Below are 19,920 nucleotides of genomic sequence, written 5' to 3'. Positions count from 1 at the left end.
GAAAAGGGTAAAATTTTGTTTTGTTTTTCAGACAGGGTCTCAATATGTAGCATTGAGTGGCTTAGAGTTTGCTATATAGACCAAGCTGGTCTTGAACTCAGCCTCTCCCTCCCAAGCACTGGGATTAAAGATGTGCACCACCATGCCTGGTTAGGGGCTAAAACAGCCAATTTAATCCATTCAATTTGTTCTATCACACACACCCCACACACCATAAGAATATAAAAAGGCAGGCCATGTGCATCATGGTTTTTTTTTTTTTTTTTTTTTTTTTTGCTATTACAGGTAAGAAAATTGATTAAAAGTCTATAAAGAAAAGATAAAAGTTACTTTTAGTTAGATCTAACCATTAAAATGGCTATTTAGCCCCAGAAAAGCCCAATGAAGTACTCTGAAACAAGGTGATATTCTTAAGAGATACTGGGTCTATTTCTAATATTTTACATTTTCCTGTGAGTATAGTATTCTTGTTTATATGTTTCTTTTAGAAGGCTTTGTATTTTTTTTATCCTTATTACAGGGAAGCAGAAAGATAACTTTACATAGACACAAATAATGTATAAAGATTCTCTTCAGTAATCTAAGGAAATTTACATTGCTAAGCAGCACAGAATAAAAATACTTGTGTATTTCTAGCACAGAGGTCATTTATTCAAGTTTATGTTAGGTGCTGTCGGTCACAATATTTTGTTCCCTTAGAGAAGATCAGTCTTTTACTGCCTTAATCTTGAAACTGCCAACCTGGAGGTAACAGAGACATTAAGAGCTCACCTGATGTAAAGCACGCCATTGTGATCCACTCGCCGCTGCCAACCCACAGGAACCTGTATAGCTGGAAGACCTCCTTCCTTGTCTCCTCCGTCACACTCTTTGCCTCCATTCATTTTCTGTGTCTGCTTGGGGTGCTCCAAAGATATCAGCAATAAGATGATATCCTTCTATTAGAGAGCATGGTGGCCTTCAAAACAGGGCCAGCACGGCACAGTTTTCCTGGACTACGAAATACATCGGGAAGCTTCGGCTCAGTTTGGAACCAAGTCTTTGAAATCTGCCATTGTGAAAATGTTTCCCATTATAATCTACATTAAATAAAACGCATTTCATTCCTAGGCATGGTCTACATAGGCAAAACCAAATACTCTCAACCAGGGAAAAGCATAATTCACCTGTGCTAGTATCTGTCTGAAGCAGAAGAGGGAGGGGCAAAAAGTTTTTAGTTGTACATTTTTTCTTGAACCTTGATACTGGACTAGAATAATCTCTACTTCTAGAAACTGATCTGTTTTGACACTACCAGCTGGTTAATGTTTCCAGGTGCTACCCGCCTCTATAGGCCACATTCTTTAGGCTTTCTCTTTATTTTCCAATGTGAATCCAAGGTGTTGCAGGTTGGTTCATCTGGTGTTTTCATGACTTCAAAATTCCAATAATGTAGCCTGAAATATAGGTAAAACATAAACTGTACATTTAATGTTGAAAATTGAGAAGTCACACAATTTAAAAAACAAACTTCTAAATGTACCCAAACACTTTTGTGTTCTCTGCTGTCAAAATCATATGTAAAATTCAGTTTTTCTTTTTTGAAAAAAAGGTTATTTTTCAGTTTTTTTTCTTTCTAAAGTTTTTTTTTTTTTTTTGGAAACAGTAGAAGAAATGAAGTATACATTTCCAAATTTAAGGGCAAGTTTTCTCAGTATTATTGAAGGGATGAGAGTTGATTTATAGTCAAGATTTTACAAAACTTTATGTTGTGGTATACTCTCTAAATTCTTTTATTAAGTTACAAGGTGCTATTTGAAAAAGAAACAACAGGGTCAGTGGTAGCACAGCATGCTTACACAGGTGATCTTGATGGAGCAATTAAATAAAAAAAGTAAATTGAAAAAGATTTAATCTAATCTCTCAGTATTATGGAGAGTGTAATGTCACAGTGGTGGACTTGTGTTGTGAAGAACCCTTTCAGTGATCACTTTAACATGTACGATACAGTCACATCACTGAAGCCACAAAACTACATTACAAATGAAGGACACTGTCCTAAGTGTTTTAAGAATGGGACATGTGGCTCCTTATAAGAAAGTTTTCAGTGACAGCATAGTTACAAATTAAAAAAATGCTGGAGCAGAGCATCTGAAATGGGAGTGAGGAAATGCTGGAAAAGTGGATTCAGGGGAGGCTTTAAAGTGATTTCAAAAGATCGATGTGAGAAATTAACATACTGTTAAACAGTTCATTTAAGAAGTTAAACAGTTCGAGCAGACATACAACTAGTCACTTAGTGTCTACATATTTAAACTTGTCTAAAATCTTTCAGGGTCTTTCATTAGGAAAGCAAGAAACTATCTTTCAAGGAAGGCCACTGTAGATTTGACATCCCTATACTTTCTCTTTAGATATTTATATCTCTGTTGTGGACCTCCAGGCCCGATCCATTTAATACTTTTCTTAAAATTTATGTGCAGTCTTGTGTATGATATATGTGGGCACACATGCATGTGTGTGGAGGTCAAGAGAGTAACACTGAACTTGGTTCTTTCCTTAGACTTCTATAGGGCTCTAGAGCTATAACTCAAGTTCCTAGAGAGGCATGCCACACTTTTACCTCCTGAGAAACCTCACTAGCCCCCAAATATTAAATTATAATATTTGAGCAGTATTTATTGGCACTACTATATAATCATTCATGTATTGACACAATCTTTTAATGTTGTATGACAGATTCTGAATTATTTGTTCTTTTAAAGTTACACACACACATACATATTTACACATACATATACATAAAATAGTCTTGGATCCAAGTCCCTATTCACTGTCCTCTCTTCCCCTCCTACCACATCTATTTTCTCAACACCCCCTTTTACTTTCATGTTTTATTTTTAGTTTTTGGTGACACTGCATTTAATTAGGATTTCTTACATGGACAGAATAGGGGACCTATTTGCTTGACTTGAGTGCTATACCACCAAGGAATATGACTCTTGAGTCCCAAGCCTGAACACTTTCAACTCTAGACACTGGTGATTGTTCTCTAAAGAAAGTGTACTGCTTCTAAATATTTTCTATGGATGAATGTATCTTCTTTCTTTTGTCTTGGAAACTTTATATGTATACATATCTTTTAGATTTACTTATTTTTATTTTATGTCTGAGTGTTTTGCCTGTATGTATGTATGTATGTCACATGTATGTAGTGCCTGCAGAGGCAAACAGAGGATGCCAGAACTGGAGTTAGAGACAGTTGTTAGCTGCCATGTGTGTGCTGAAAACCCTATCTGTGTTCTCCACAAGAGAAGTAAGTGCTCTGAACAGATGAGCCATCTCTCCAGTTTCTCTTTTTTCAAGTATTGAGTCATTATCAGTTTGTATTTTTTCCCCTTGGACACTTTTGTAAGGCATTAAATATTTTCCCAAAACATTACTTTCAATGGTTGTGATGGATTTTTGGGAATTGATGTGTTAATTTAATTACTTCCATTTATCTTGTGGGCATAGCATTCCTCTAAAACTTTCAAAACTATAAACAAATCTGAGAAATGCTCCTGCACATATAACTAACTACACATGCTGTGGGATGTATGGCAAATGTGTTGCTAATTAATCAATAAAACACTGATTGGCCGTTGGCTAGGCAGGAAGTATAGGCGGGGCAAGGAGGAGAATAAAGCTGGGAAGTGGAAGGCTGAGTCGGAGAGACACTGCCAGCCACCACGATGAGGAACAGCTTGTGAAGATGCCGGTAAGCCACGGGCCATGTGGCAAGGCATAGATTAATGGAAATGGATTAATTTAAGCTACAGGAACAGTTAGCAAGAAGCCTGCCACGGCCATACAGTTTGAAAGCAACATAAGTCTCTGTGTTTACTTGGTCGGGTCTGAGAGGCTGTGGGACTGGCAGGTGAGAGAGATTTGTCCTGACTGTGGGCCAGGCAGGAAAACTCTAGCTACAAATGGCGTCCAATGTGGTGGCAAGAGTTTCCACCTAAAAACTGAGAAAAAAGATTCTAAAACAGAGCTAAAAACAGTTCCTAATTGTCTCTCTCAAATGAGCGGCAGCTGCCAGTTTGAGCTACTTGTGAGTTCCTAGCATGCGTGCTCGACCTGACGTATGGCGGGAATGAAGCCTTTGCAAGTAGCACATTAAGCTGCATGGTGGATTTAGCTTTTGCTAGTACAAAAAAAAAAAAAAAGAAAAAGAAAGAAAAAGAAAAAGAAAAAGAGGTTTCTGGGCTACATGCTGCTTGGACAAAAGCATAGACCCATGATAGCTCCCAGAGCTGGTGGTAAACGTAGCCATGTTGGGAAGCTGAGGTGGGCGGAGCCAGCAGCCACAGCTGCTGCAGTTTAAAGCAATAGATTCACAATAAGACAGATTCAGATGTAATTGTTTACAATGTGTGTAAAAATGTACGTAGGCTTGGAAGAGAGAGAAAAAGGAATATATACAGTTGTATAAAGAAATACATAGTTTTTAAAAATAAAGTCTTTAAAGAGACAGTAAAGGTAATATAAAAAATAAGCCACGTAAAAATGGATATTATACAGAGAATCTGGATTGTGTTGTCTTTGGGATTTTTAACTGCAGAAAAATATTTGATTATAAAAGCTGTTGAGTTAAACCAAAATGTATATTTTAAAGATACCTTGACTTCAAAATTTGGATGTAAGGATATGTTACTTTGGAAAGGAGACTCTGCTTTTGTTTCCACAGAAAGCCAGAGGCTATGGATTTGTTCAAGATTAAGATACATCAGGTTTGACCAGCCAAGACCCCCTGAAGGTCTCCAATGACACCATGGCCCAGATGATCCAACATCCAGAATGGTTTGAAGGCATCTGGCTCAGACAATACAGCCTCATGGACTATTCCATAATTCTAAAATTTTCTTTGTTTCCCCATAAGATACAGCGCCCCCTTCCAGCAGGAAGTAGTAAGAGAAGCTACGCCCAAATTCCCAAATTATATGTAATTTTACTTTGTTAAGGTTAAAACCTTCCTTTTTGAAAAAAAAAAAAAAGGGGGGAAGTGCTGTGGGATGTATGGCAAATGTGTTGCTAATTAATCAATAAAACACTGATTGGCCGTTGGCTAGGCAGGAAGTATAGGCGGGGCAAGGAGGAGAATAAAGCTGGGAAGTGGAAGGCTGAGTCGGAGAGACACTGCCAGCCACCACGATGAGGAACAGCTTGTGAAGATGCCGGTAAGCCACGGGCCATGTGGCAAGGCATAGATTAATGGAAATGGATTAATTTAAGCTACAGGAACAGTTAGCAAGAAGCCTGCCACGGCCATACAGTTTGAAAGCAACATAAGTCTCTGTGTTTACTTGGTCGGGTCTGAGAGGCTGTGGGACTGGCAGGTGAGAGAGATTTGTCCTGACTGTGGGCCAGGCAGGAAAACTCTAGCTACATACACACATCTTAATAGTTCACCCACAATTATTTGCTAAAATAAAAGTGAATAATTTTGTGTTCTTCAGACATTCCTTTAATGTATGAAGCAGTCCTAGGAAAGGATTTAAGGTCATGTTTCTCAAATCACTGAGGCCTATACATTGCACTCTTTCACAAACATTGACTGTGTTCTACTTGCTTCCAGGACCCTGGTAATCTTATCGCTTATAGGGAACCATCATCTGAGGTACAGTAATTCTTTCTTTTTTATAACTTGCAGAATAAACACTGAACACTTTCTCCTGTTTCCCAAATTAGCATTTTAATATTACTATGCTTCAGAAAGCCTACATTCCACAATATCCTTCCCTCTTTTCCCTTGGAGACCCATCATGTTTATGTGGCTTCATGAAATTCTATGAAGACTAAAAAACAGAAAAGACTATGATATTCAAGCTGTCACCCAGTCACTAGCATTTGGGATCTAAGATTCAGTTTATGCTTCAGGTTAATCTGTATTTATTTCACAGACATTCTGTAATGATGAGAATCAAATGTGTGAGTTTATGTTTATGTGTATTCTGAAGGAGATACCTGTTACAGTTCTATAAATGTTTTCATTTTTTCTGCTTCCTTTCAATATGTAAATCAGTCTCTGAAAATTGGCTTTGAGAGAACTAAATTTCAGTGGCTGTATTTTCTTTATTGCCCTGGCTTCTGCTGACCATTCAGAATTTAAGGTGTTACTTAGCCCCCAAACTATAATACAAACCACAAATACTCAATCATTTGTAATTAATTTACTGATACTTCCTACTGTCATCTTATTAGCAGTATCAGTCTGTTTATTGAGTCTCCATTCACAGGAATATACACACACTGAGCAGGGACCTTGACTCAGTCTATCCTTCCTATATTAATTATTTCCTGATGATTGTATTTATTCTAGTCAACACAATTTTATATTTTTTTGTCACTTAAGCTTATGATACATTTGAGCATGACAAGTCTAAAACGAGAAGTTTTAGAAGAAGCCCATGAGTGTATGCATGTTGATAAGAGCTAATAACCATTTTTTGTGCTCTAGATTTACCCTTAAAGACCTCACAACTTCTGCGTGAGACCTTCTGTAGAGAAGATAAGGATTCTATGAAGAGTAGTATATTTATTTGTGAACACTGTTTTATTATGTAACATATTAATTGTATTAATAAAGGAACTAGAAAATGAATACAACAATATAAAATTGTATTATATTTATATTTAAAGGCTTATATTTAAACAGGGTGCTCTTAATGCAGTAGACTTCCTTTTTCAATCTGTTTTATTGATGTTCTTGTCCATATAAGAATAAACTTATTATACATTATTAAATGTATTTAAAAGTCAAACTCAAAAAACTATGAAGACTAAATATTAGATAATATGACATCATAAAAGTACTAAATAGCCATTCTTCATAAATTGTTCTGATTCTGAGTGACATCAAATGCCATAAAGTCATTGGAATAATGTCAAACAAACTTTATTAACAGTAAACATAATGAACTGGCTTTTGTGTGATGATATTCTATATTGATGCACATGACAAATTGATCTGTGCTTAGTGGACATACTTAGATACACAGCACCATAGAATTAAACAGCCAATAATTCTTCAATTATCAGGAACAAATTGTATGTTAAGTAAAATGTGGACATTATTTGATATGTGATATAACTACATCATCATTAAACTTTTTATAATGATTTTAAAGTTAGCTCATTAAATATTTATAAACAGGAAGTCTACTCCCATCCTGCATTGGCAAGACTGAATGTTTCACTTTTCAGACTGATAGTAAGTTTCATACAGACCAATCCTCTGCGTTTATACCTCAAACAGTATATGCACAACAATGGATGTTATTGGACTAAAACACACTATTAGCACTATAGAGAGTTGCATCTAAATGACTACACCATAATTATCATTTTATTGAATAACAAATGAATAACCACAACCTTTCTACTCTTTGTTAACTTATGTTTCTTAGAGTAATCCTAGATGGCATTTCCCTAATCTTTTTTCCATTGCATCTATCCAGCTCCCAGTCAATCTTCACATATTTATTCAAGTCAGGCATTTTATTTATAAGCATTCCATTTTCTCTCATTTTTGAAAGAAAACTTTGAAACATATTAACCCATTTTATACTAGTTATTATTTCCATTTGATTCTTATTATGACTGGGTGGCCACTTCTTCTAAAACATCTTTTTGATACATCCTCTGTAAGAGATCCAGAACATTCTGCTAGGCTTGGATTCCCCAAACAACTGTTGTCATAACTCTATTTGGTTAATCAGTTGGACGAGAATACTCTCAATAGTGCATCTTTCCTTGCTTGATAACCAAATCTCAAATTCTATGTTCTGTTCTTTCACAGTAGAAAGTATAAAGGTCCACAGCCTGTGTGCCTCAGTCATTAAGAACACTGGCTGCTCTTGCAGAGGAGCAGGGTTCAATTCCTAGTACCCTCATGGTGGTGATGGTCTGTAACTCCAGTTCTAGAGGGGATCCAAAGCCTTTTTTTGGCCTCTGTGGGCATCAAACATGCAAGTGGTGCACAGACACATGTGTAGGCAAAATATCCATACAAACAAATATAACCATTAAAAAATAAAAGTGATATTATTTGATAACACCAAGAACGACATGACAGTCATACAGGAAGGCATCCACCACAAATCTGATGGTCTTGGGATAGGCTCATAAAGTTTTGGCACTCTCCACAATCAAGGCAACGAGCACCTTGGCCTGGGTCCCCTCTATGGCCAAGAATAGTACTTACAACAAGGCCAATTATTTTTGGCTATAAAATTTTAGCAACTTCCATGTTTGAGTCATATAGAAATCTTAAATTATGTGTGACAGATTGCAAGTGGCTCTGAATACTTTTTGCAGTTTCACTGGGCCTTGTGATCTGTAGTGAAGTGTGACAGGTGTGACACTGCTCACACCTTGTTTCTAAACCTCAAGAAGCCCATGCTTTTCACTCTGGCTCTTTGGAATGCTTTTACCTTGTCCACAACCTCAACTAGCTCCCTTGCAGTTGAGAAGGGATGTAGGTGGAGAGAAGCCCAGCTGTCTATCCAGCTCAGTTGAGGCCTGTCATGAAGATGAATGTAGGGGACCACAATGTGGAACAGGGATGACCTGGCTTAGCTGATTGGGTAGTAAACTGCAAACCAGCAGAACCATTAGTAGAGACAGCAAAAACCTCTACTGGAAATAATAACGCTAAAATAGAGTTGGCTCATAGTGTTGAGAGGCTAGTTAGCTCTAATTAACAGTGCAAGCCTTAACTCTTATTTCCTATAACATAGAAATTATAACAATATAGATTGTTCTTGGAAAAAAGCTACCCTCATAAATGCTTAGAACACTGTAGTATTCAAATTATTATTTATAGATAGCCATTCAAATCATGAAAAAGGTATTCAGATCCTGCGAAAGGACAATGATATGGTTAACTAGAAAAAACATGCCACAAAGTTGCTATATAATGATGATTTTTTTTTCTTGAGTTAGGGTCTCACTATGTAGCCCTAACTGGTCTGGGACTCACTATGTAGATTAGGCTGGCCTTGAACTCACAGATATCTTTCTGCTTCTGACTTTCAAGTGATGAGATTAAAGGAGTACAAAACCATGCCTAACTTGATAATCTTAATTAAAAAAGTGCAATCATATGTCAGTATAAAAACAGTATAGCAACAGCCTCATAATTACTAACGTATGTAAGTATAGGAACATGATACCAGTGTCCTCTCAATTACCATCACATGTTCTTTGGTAATAGGGACATATTTTATTTTTATTTTTTGTACAATAAGCAAACATCAGCTCTGTAACTGGGAAAATATTTCTAAAAACCTCAGAATAGTATTCACAGAATTAATTAATCCAGGGAATTAATGGTTTCTGCTCCTCAAAAGTACCAAGGAAACTCTCTAACAGAAACATTTATAAACTTTGTGCTTAGAACTAACAATTTACTTTTGTATCTTTTCAAAAACATTAGGATAAGAAGAATCAGAAGCTCTTAACCTGGATGACTTGAATAAAGAAAAGCTGAGGCTGTTCGCTGTATTCTGAATTCCCCTGGGGATCACTGATTTTTCTGCTTGGAATTCCATTTCCCATCCCAGCTTCTTGCCTATACCCACAGAAGGCTTATTTGTATTATTGTTAAAAATATCATTCAAAAAGGCCCTTCCTCATTTCCCCATTTTTTTGTATGACTTTACACTTCTTTTTTTTTTTTTTTTTTGGTTTTCCGAGACAGGGTTTCTCTGTGTAGCTTTGCGCCTTTCCTGGAACTCACTTGGTAGCCCAGGCTGGCCTCGAACTCACAGAGATCCGCCTGGCTCTGCCTCCCCAGTGCTGGGATTAAAGGCGTGCGCCACCACCGCCCGGCGACTTTACACTTCTTGTAAGTATCCTAGCTTGGTTTCTATTGTTGATGAACACTATGACCACAACTTAGGGAGGAGAGGGTATACTTCACCTGACAGCTTAGTCCTGCATGAAGGAAATCACAGCAGGTACTCAGGTAGTCACCTGGAAACAGGAACTGAAGCAGAGACCATGGAAGGACACATGCTGGTTTGATCCTCATGGCTTGCTCAACCTGCTTTCTTAAGACACCCAGGATGCCCCGCCTAAGGGTGCCACCACCTTCGGTGGGCTGGGCCCTTCCACATCCATCATTCATCAAGAAAATACCCTACAGACTTGCCTATAAGCAATCAGATGAAGCAGTTCTTCATTAGAAGTTTCTCTTCCCTGATAACCCTAGCTTGTGTCAAGCTGACAACCTCATGGGAACATTTAAGTCTCCCCTGTAATTCTTTCTTGTAATATCCAGTTCCTTTCTTTTACAAAAACTACAACACAACACTTGGCTATTCCTTTGCCAGTCTACCTGATTGCAAAGGAAAAGCAGATGAGACCAGAACTTCCTCTTAAAGCTTCCTTTTGTAACTTTACAAATACAGAAGGGTGAGGAAACAGAGGGTCTGCATGTATAGGTAAACAATGCCTTCTTTCTTAATATAAAAACTGAGCAATAACTAGTCTCAACTACATAGCCTTAGTTCTTTTTTTCAGAATTATTCTTAAAAATAATAGGTTATCATAAGGCATCTATAAAATAATAAACTGACTATAATTCTGAAGGAAAAATATTTGTGATATGTTTTACCTATTAGTCTTATGATGTTACTTTTTTGCTTTTCTGTATTTGAAGATTTTCATGAATAGTGATAACAAATCCGTGTGCATTTTTATATAACTATTTAAGAGTAAGCACGCAAGTTAAAAGTGGCAGATTTTGCATTTTATTCTTCTTTGAACAGTATTTTGGCTACTTCAGATGCAGACTACTTTATGCAGGCCAAATTAATATTGAAAATAATCACTTAGTTACCCAAAAGGTCTCTTCAAATTTATCCCTCCAATCTAAATGTAATCATGTTCCCTTTGACCAACATCTTTCTTATTAACTTCATTCCACATGCAAACCCTGCAATGGACAACTACCGTTATATTGTTTTACTTCTGTGAGATCAATCAACTGTTCTAGATTTCACTAAAACATGAAATCTAATTTCATGAGTGAGATCATGCAGCATTATTGGTCTTTGTCTAACTTTTCACCTCAGGTACTATCTTCCAGTTTGCTGCAAATGGTAGGATTTTGTTCTTTGTAGTGGCTGCACTATACCCCCTCCAGCTCCGTGTGTGCATCACATTTTCTTTTTGTTCTCTCATCTGCTTACACATACATGCATGCACACTCCATAGCTATAATAAATATATAAGTAAACATTGTTTTCCCACATACTGATTCAATCCATTGGATGTATATCCAGTCATGAGACTGTGGGTCAGATAACAGGTCTAATCTAGTTTAGTTTTAGGAATCATCACTCTTTTCCCATAACGGTTTTATGAATTCACTTTTTTACCCATAATATGCAGGATTTTCATCTTTCTACAGCTACACCAGCACTTGTTATCTTTTGTCTTTTCAATAGCCATGCTTGTTGGAGTACAGTGACATTGTGGTTTTAACTTAAATTTCTGTAAGTCTTTTTTTGAAAAAGGTATTTTTCTTTTTAAATTAGATTATTTATTTTGCTATGAGTTGTAAGGTTTGAGTATTGAGCTCTTTCAGGTTTATATATGTAGCAAATATTTTTTTCCCATTCTGTAGGTTATCTCTTACCACTTTGTGATGATTTACTTTGTTGCACAAAAAAAAAAAATCTTCTAGTTTGGTATAATATCATCTGTCTATTTCTGCCTTTGTTATCTGTACACACACACACACACACACACACACACACACACACACACTCTAGCCCTGGTCACTGTCATTAAGTATTTCTTCTTTGTTCTCTTGTAGTATTGTAAGTTCAGGTGTCATGTTTAAGTAAGAAACCATTTTAAATGAGAAACAGGTTACCGGTAAAGTGAAAACACGGTAACAACTTACTCAACAAGACACTCATTCAAGACACCTAGGACCACACAAGATCCACTAGACCTCCAGCCAATGTAATTAAATACAGTGTAACTGTGGTCTGATAAAAGCTCTGATACATTTTCTCAAGAAACAAGACAAAGAGAGTGCTTTTGTGTGTATTTTAGAGAGGGATTCTCTAAAGCATACAAGCTACATGAAATAAGTGCTCTTTTATTGTGTTTAAGCTCAGACATCAGAAACGAAATGAGTAGCGATATTTACAAATGTTGTGTGAGACTGTATGTCATGTCTTCAAAGAGAATCACGTTGGCATGGGACTGATTCTCAGGGGAAAGCTGAGAGTGGCCATGAAAATGTGCTGACCAAAGAAAACCTATGCACAAAATACTCAAGTTGGAGACTCGCAAGGGAATTTCAAAAGCTCAAAATGAAGCAGAAAGTAACTCACAAGATATTATCAATGAAAAGCCAACTCTGTAGAAAGTAAAGTCTCTCACAAATAAATTAAAAATGTAATGCTAGTTATAAAAAAGAGGACTTTGGATCAAACTCTAATTACAAAAGTGTTTGACTTGTACAAGGCTTATAGTTAATAATAACAACAACAACAACAGAAAATATTGCCAATGCAGTATTTAAATCAAAAGACTTCAATGAAAATATATAACTCCTGTTTACCTGAGAAACTGGACAGTTGAGTGCGGTAACAGTAGGTCAACATTCCTGCCTTGCCACAGTTATCTGGAGCAAAGCAGTGGCTGCTCCTCCAGAAAGGGCTTGTCTCTCCAGCTTGCTTCAGCGGCTTCCTGCTTCATTCCACCATTCTGGCCTCTGTGAGCGATTAAGTTTCCAACTTCTGGAAGAGAAAGGACTTTGAGATAAGTGCTGAAGCATACACTTCAGCCCTGGTAAGAGGCAAGATTAATTTTTATTCATCATTGAAACTGTATTTTCACTTCTTCAAAAGGGTGTGGGCTCAGCACTCAGTAGGCTAGCACACACTTTCGGTATGTGCAGGAGCATCACTAAACCAGTGAAAGCTACAAGCACGCAGGTAACCATCTTATTAATGACACTGAGTTGGCCCTTAACTGGTGATTCTTGAGTCAGTGACTACATGAAGAACTCCCAATTCATATATCTTCTACATCTGCACTGTTTGCAATATCATGTTACCATTATCTTGGGAACTCATACTAGCATCAGAAAAGTATATAATTTACTTTTTATTAAGAGATACAAAATTTCATTGATTTTTTTACCCTTGAAAAAATGATTTTCTTTTAGAAAATAATAAAAAACCCATGAGCTTTTTCAAAGGTATGCTTAAGACTTTACACTTAACCTGTTGTATCCTGGCTTTCAGTGACATTTGTTTGTCATGGGGTATGATAAGGATTTTCCTCATCCCAGATAAAATTATCCCTATTATGGTGATATTTTATTTGTATTAAAATGTTATTTGTATGTTAATAAATAAAGTTGCCAGGGGGACAGAGCTATTAGCAAGCCATAGGAAAGCAGGGCAGTGGTGGCGTACGCTTGTAATCCTAGCACTTGGTAGGCAGAGCTGGGTAAGTCTCTGTGTGTTCAGGGATACAGCCATTATTGGATACACATGCCTTTAATCTCAATACCAAGCATGGAAAACCTGGAGGCCTATACAGACAGGCCGTGGCGAGGAGGTCATGTGGTTGGGTTTACAACCAATGAGAAGGCAGAACAGGAACACTATATAAAGACTTTAACACAGGGGTAGTTCTGGTTCAGAGAGGTAGGATCACTGCAGGAGGAAGGGTAAGGTTTGAGCTCTTAGCTCTGACCTCTTGGCTTTCTTCTTTGCATTGGTTCTGTGTTTCTTATTTAATAAGAAGGTTGGTTACATCTACATCCTATAGTCATTTAACTTATTTTGTTCTGTTTCAATATCAATGGACAACCTTCTGAGAATAGTAAAAATTCTATAAATTCTTACATAATTAAGTTGGTGATGTGGGTAGCACATACAAGTCCTTCAGTGAGAAAACAAACTCCAAAAAAAAAAAAAAAAGCTAACTGGCATGGAAATTAGATATTTGTAATAATGAGGATATGTGTAGACCAGGGTTGTATAATATTATTTTAAGATATGCTACATTTGTTTATGCTGTGGAACATTAGTTTATTGATGCAAAGTTGTGTTGCATTCTTTTATGTTGCATTTGTTTAACTCTGTGAAGCTCTGTTACTTTGCCTGTCTAAAACAATTAATTGGTCTAGTAAAGATATGAATGGCCAATAGCAAGGTAGGGGAAAGGTCAGGTGGGGCTGGCAGACAAAGAGAATAAATAGAAGGAGAAATTTGGGTAGAAAGAGATCTAGGAGGAGGAGGAGATCGAGGAGCAAGAAAAGAAGGGGCCAGCTACCCAGCCAGACACAGAAGAAGAAAAAAAGAAAGGTATACAGAATAGATAAAAAGAAAAGCCCAGAGGCAAAAGGTACACAGGATAATTTAAATTAGGTAAAGCTGGCTAGAAATAAGCCAAGCTAAGGCTGGGCATTCATAAAAAAGAATAAGCCTCTGTGTGTATTTATTTGGGTGCTGGGTTGCTGGCCCCCAAAAGAGTAAAGACAAAAACAAAGAAGAAAACCAAAACAAACCAAAACCAATAACATTTTGGTGTACCAACGTGAGGCTCTTGAATATTTATTGAGAGCCCGAGAAAGCTGAAAAGAACAACCAAAAAAAAAAAAAAAAAAAAAAAGACATTTCCTTTAAGAAGTTCTGTTGTACAGAAACAGCCCTTTTTTTTATGTTAAGTAGAAATAAAAAAAAAAAAAACTAGGTAAAAATGCCTGCCTGCCACAGTGAGGGGCACTGGCATTCCATACCTTGGAGGGTTGAATGTAGTTCCTGGTCAAAGGTGCCTCCGACCAGGCCATGAGCTTTAGGCTTAGAGCCAGCCAACAGAGCTGCAGGGAGGACCTAGATGTAGCTTAGCAGTTTAAAGCTTGTTCACAGTCAAAAAAGGCTAAAACATATACAGTAAAAGAGGTCCAGATGGGAAAAAACCTCTAAACATGTTCCAGTGTGTTTGACAATACCTGTCTAAAACACCTGATTAGTCTAGTAAAGAGCTGAATGGCCAATAGCAAGGCAGGAGAAAGGATGGGTGGGGCTGGCAGGCATAGAGAATAAATAGGAGGAGAAATATGGTGAGAAAGAGATCTAGGAGGAAGAGAAGGAGAGAGGACATCAGGGGCCAGCCATCCAGCTACACAGCAAGCCACCAAGTAAGAAGTCAAGAAAGTTATCTAGATAAAAGGCCAGAGGCAAAATGTAGATGGGATAATTTAAGTAAAGCTGGCTAGAAACAAGCCAAGCTAAGGCTGGGCATTCATAAGTAAGAATAAGAGTCCATATGATTCATTTGGGAGCTGGATGGTGGGCCTATCGAAGAGCCAAAAGAGGAAAAGACTAGAGACAAACAACAGACCAGAGGCCCATTATCTTGAGAGGACTGACAAACTCCACGTTATGTCTTAGTTATTCTATAGGGTAACCCTCCACTGGTATATATTCCCTGACAGCCAGATTACTATATTTTATGTGTGTTCTGTGTCACTTGATTCAAACCAGTGACACTGTTGGAAAACCAGAAATATTTTAGGGTCAGATGAGGACAGGAAATGTAGGACAGGAAATGGGCAGTGTCCTTGAACAGTGTGTTAGTTCCCCACAAAGCAGCAGTTGAAGGGAGGTGCAACCAAAGTTAAATGCTGGCTTTAGTAATCCTTATGTATCCAGACAACGTATTAGTCATATATTCATGGTGTATCAAATCTTTGTGAAGCACTCTGATAGACATTAGAAACCCAAATACTAGGAGAACACAGTCCACATCTCAAAGTACTTACTACCTGGGAAGAGAAGGGAGTTAATTAGCCAGGTTAACACTTAATGGTCTTGACTATGGTAGAGATAAGTATGGAATGTTAGAAGAGCAGAGAACTAGTCTACTTTTCAAGAAAAAGGGTGGTAGAGGGCAATGGCTATATCTAGGGCTGCACAGAGGTTGTTAGATAGGCAAAGAAAGGCTACCAGGGGACTAGAGACTTTATCAAATTCATTCAAAAGATTTCCTTTTCCAAACCATTAATATGAAAGTTTACATTTCTGCCTATTGATAATGTTTCCAACACTGTACTCATTTTTAGCTGATAAACATAAAGGTCTCATTTTGTCAGACCTTTAACTGTGACATGGCAAGTGATAAAGCTGTGAATATCTGCCTGATTCTTGAAATGGAAAATGACGATGTGACATCTACAGGAACTAACAGTGTTATTTTAAAAAAGTACTATCAAAGAATGGTTATTTGTTTTATTAAGAAAATACGAATTAACACATGGAAGGAAAAAGGAAAATTGAAAGGGAAGCTGAGTGCTTACAACTAAAACAATACGTGGGAGGTGGAGGCAGGAGGCTTGAGAGTTCAAAGTCAACCTTAGCTACAAAATGATTTTGAGGCCAGTGTGGGCTAAAGGTGCCCCAATCTTACACACAAAACTAAACAAGCAAACAAGTCAAAAGGAGCTAGACACAGGCCAGGGAGTACTAGACAATGTAATTCAAGTTATAGGAAACTATATTCTTCTTTATGAAAGGAATCCTGAGTAAAGGAAAGATGATGGCTACAGTGCTAAACAGATAAATATATAAACGAAACTAGAATTACGTTATCTTCTAGGAACATGTTGGATGCTTTATACATAAATATGTTAGCTCATTTAATCTTTAGTATGACTCTACAAGGGAAGTCCAGTTTTTTTTTTTTTTCTACACAGGGTTTCTGTGTGTAGTTTTGGTGCCTTCCCTGGATCTCACTCTGTAGCCCAGGCTGGCCTCAAACTCACTGAGATCCTCCTGCCTCTGCCTCCCGAGTGCTGGGATTAAAGGCGTGCGCCACCACCACCTGGCCTCTCCAGCTTTGATATAATTCATGTACACTTTCTAATACCCAGAGTATTATCATTATCTAGGATTTATACATCTTACTGTTTATCCTATTCCTATTTGTCTCCTCTGAAAAGAAGGCAAGCATTGTAAACACAGGGGATACAGTAGACATCATAACAGACAAAAATCCTTAAGAATTTCTTTGCTTTGAGTTCAATAACTTCTCAAAGACTAATTTTGTAGTGTGTTTTTCCCCCAAGACACAAAGTGTTTTATAAATGCTTAAGTTAAAATATTTGCCAAAAATATTTTCTGAGTGGATCATGAACAGAGCTGATCATTAAGTGTATGCTTGCCATGCTCACCACTCTCACTGTAAGATAGGGAGCTGGAGAATACAGTTCCTGCTTCAAAGAACACTTAGGAACTGAAACCAGGTAGAAGCATGAAGAAGGCCTAGGACATAAAATGAGAAATCCTTGTATTTCATGATCTCTACTCCTCAATCAGCAAATGGTATCTAAAATACCAACTCATCTTTCCTCCCTACCATCATAATACAAGCCTAACTAAACATTATTGTAATGTTCATAATATTATGAGCTGGAACTGATCCGAAAGCTTCCTTCTTGACGACTAGTTTTCATGGTACCAGAAGACACAATGCAAGCTTCCAAAGGAGGGAAGAAACCAACGGTCCTACCCAGCTATGATATCTATGAGCCACAATAATAATAATAATAATGATAAGCCTAAGGGTACAGTAGTAGTATGCATAACTTGGTGGTAACAAACAGCTCTCTAATTGGACTTAAGGCTTACTCCGTATCAAGAATCTTAAATGGTCTTATTAATAAAAAAAAACTCACTGCCAGCTATTGGGGTAAATTCTGAAAGATCAGAGAGACAGAACAAGCCACAGCTAACCTCACCTAGCCAACTTCTCAGCTGAACTTGTTTCCTCAGACTGGAAGCTTCTGAGTCCTCATCTGAGTGGGTCGCAGCTGAACTGCTGCTAAAAGCCTAAAAGCTTATAAAGCCTCTAGTTTCTTGTCCTCACACCTTATATACTTTTCTGCTTCCTGTCATCACTTCCTGGGATTAAAGGTGTGTGCCACTATGCCTGGCTCTGTTTCCAGTGTGGCCTTGAAGTCACAGAGATGCAAATGGATCTCTGCTTCCCAAGTGATAGGATTAAAGGTGTGTGTGCCACCATTTTCTGGCCTCTATGTCTGTCTAGTAGTTGTTCTGTTCTCTGACCCTGATAAGTTTATTAGGATGCACAATATATTGGGGGATGCAATATATTGTCACAATACGATGGAACTCATACTTGGTATCAGAAACTTAGCCAAACTATTCAGTGCTAGTGAAGTCATGGATCCTGGAGGCGAACATACAATCTCCACTTTACTAAATTAGCATAACCTCTAACTACATTTTAAATATTTGTCCTTGTATCCACAGGTAAGTGTAGTCCTTACTGCTCATCAAGGAAACTTCTCTTTGCAACAGACAGAGACCATTATGAAAAAGTACAACCAATCAAAATGCAGAGTTGTGGAAACCAGCCCAAAAGATATATCTACAATTACAACTTCTACACCTAAGGCTCAGGGATCATTGTGGAAGACGGGGCTAAAAGACTGTAAAAGACAGAGAACAGGGAGTTTGCTATAAGATTATGTTTTCTAGAAATGTATGGCTGGGAGGTGGTGGCACACCTGTAATGCCAGCACTCAGAAGGCAGAGGCAAGCAGATCTCTGTGAGTTTGAGGCCAGCCTGGTCTACAGAACTAGTTCCAGGTCAGCTAGAGCTATACAGGGAATCCCTGTCTTAAAGAAACCAACCAACCAACCAACCAACCAAAAACAAAGGCATCCATAGGGTCATATATTTGAATGCTTATTCACCAGGGGGGGTGGCACTATTTGAGAAGGATTGGGATGTGTGTCCTTGTGGGAGGAAGTGTGTCACTGGGGTTGGGCTTGGAGACTTCAAAAGCCCGTGTCAGACCCAGTCTCTTTTTCTCTCTTGGCCTGTGGATCAGGATGTAGCTCTCAAATCCTTCTGCCATGCTTGCCACGATCTTTTCTACTATGAAGCTAACAGATTAAATCTCTGAAACTGTAAGAGAGCCCCCAATTAAATGCTTTATTTTATAAGAGTTGCCTTGGTTGTGGTATCTCTTCACAACAATAGAACAGTGACTAAGACAGTCTGTCAGAAACTAAACTCATAAAATCTTACCAATATGACCGCCTAAACAAGAGCCCAACAAGAACAACAATAGACACGCGAGCATGGTCGGGGGAAAGTCCAAGAGGCCGCCCGCCTTCCTACACAAAGAACTACAGACCACCAAGGATTGCTCAGAGTGGGAGAAATAGTCTTCCCCAAGGAAGAACACACCGTTGATTACCCAACACTCAACACTTAGCTCTGAAAACATATACAAGTAACATCATACATACTGAGCAGGTTGTACCTGTACATTTAGGAATGTATATAAATATGTATGTAACAACAATTAATGAAGAAAGAGGCTATAGATGTGAAGGAAAGCAAGGAAGGGTATATGGTAGGCTTTGGAGGAAGGGCAGGGAAGGGGGAAATGATATAAACATATTATAATCTTAAAAAATAAAAGAAATAATTAAAAAAGAAAAACACTGGAAGCAGTATTTCAGACTGGAGAAGAAGCAACATAGCCAAGAGAATACGGGAGGAGAACAAATGGAGCTAAAATTACTGACACACAAACCAGGACTAAGAGCACAAACAGCAAAAACAAGCAAAAATGACACCCTTCATTAGTAACTCTAAATTTAGTGGCCTTAATTTCTCAATCAAGACACAGATTAGTAGAATGGATTAAGTAGTAAAACCTATCTTTCTGCTGTTACAAGAAATTAATCTTATTTTCAAAATAGGAACCATCTTAAAAGGATGGAAAATGTATTGTAAACCAATGGGATCAGCTAAGGCGCAGGTTTCACTATCCTAATATCTGACAAATAAGACTTCACACTAAAACAAATCACAAGAGAT

General features: G+C 37.7%; 1 protein-coding gene across 5 annotated transcripts in view; it reads right to left on the bottom strand.

Moving 5' to 3' along the window:
* The window catches only part of Mbd5 (methyl-CpG binding domain protein 5), a 191,870-nt gene that overhangs the window by 62,649 nt on the left and 109,301 nt on the right, over positions 1 to 19,920 (bottom strand). For all 5 annotated transcript variants that reach the window (XM_059260441.1, XM_059260439.1, XM_059260443.1 and 2 more), the window contains 3 exons: positions 12,608 to 12,785; positions 1,167 to 1,436; positions 772 to 1,048 (listed from right to left, as the gene is read on the bottom strand). In XM_059260441.1, coding sequence (XP_059116424.1) covers positions 772 to 884 — 113 coding nt within the window. In that variant the 5' untranslated portion in view covers positions 885 to 1,048; positions 1,167 to 1,436; positions 12,608 to 12,785. The remainder of the gene's footprint in view (positions 1 to 771; positions 1,049 to 1,166; positions 1,437 to 12,607; positions 12,786 to 19,920) is intronic.

This window comes from Peromyscus eremicus, chromosome 4 (assembly GCF_949786415.1).
Source record: "Peromyscus eremicus chromosome 4, PerEre_H2_v1, whole genome shotgun sequence".
Lineage (NCBI taxonomy): Eukaryota > Metazoa > Chordata > Mammalia > Rodentia > Cricetidae > Peromyscus > Peromyscus eremicus.
The sequence above is the reverse complement of the archived record's forward strand: the minus strand, read 5'-3'. Positions and strand labels throughout refer to the sequence as shown.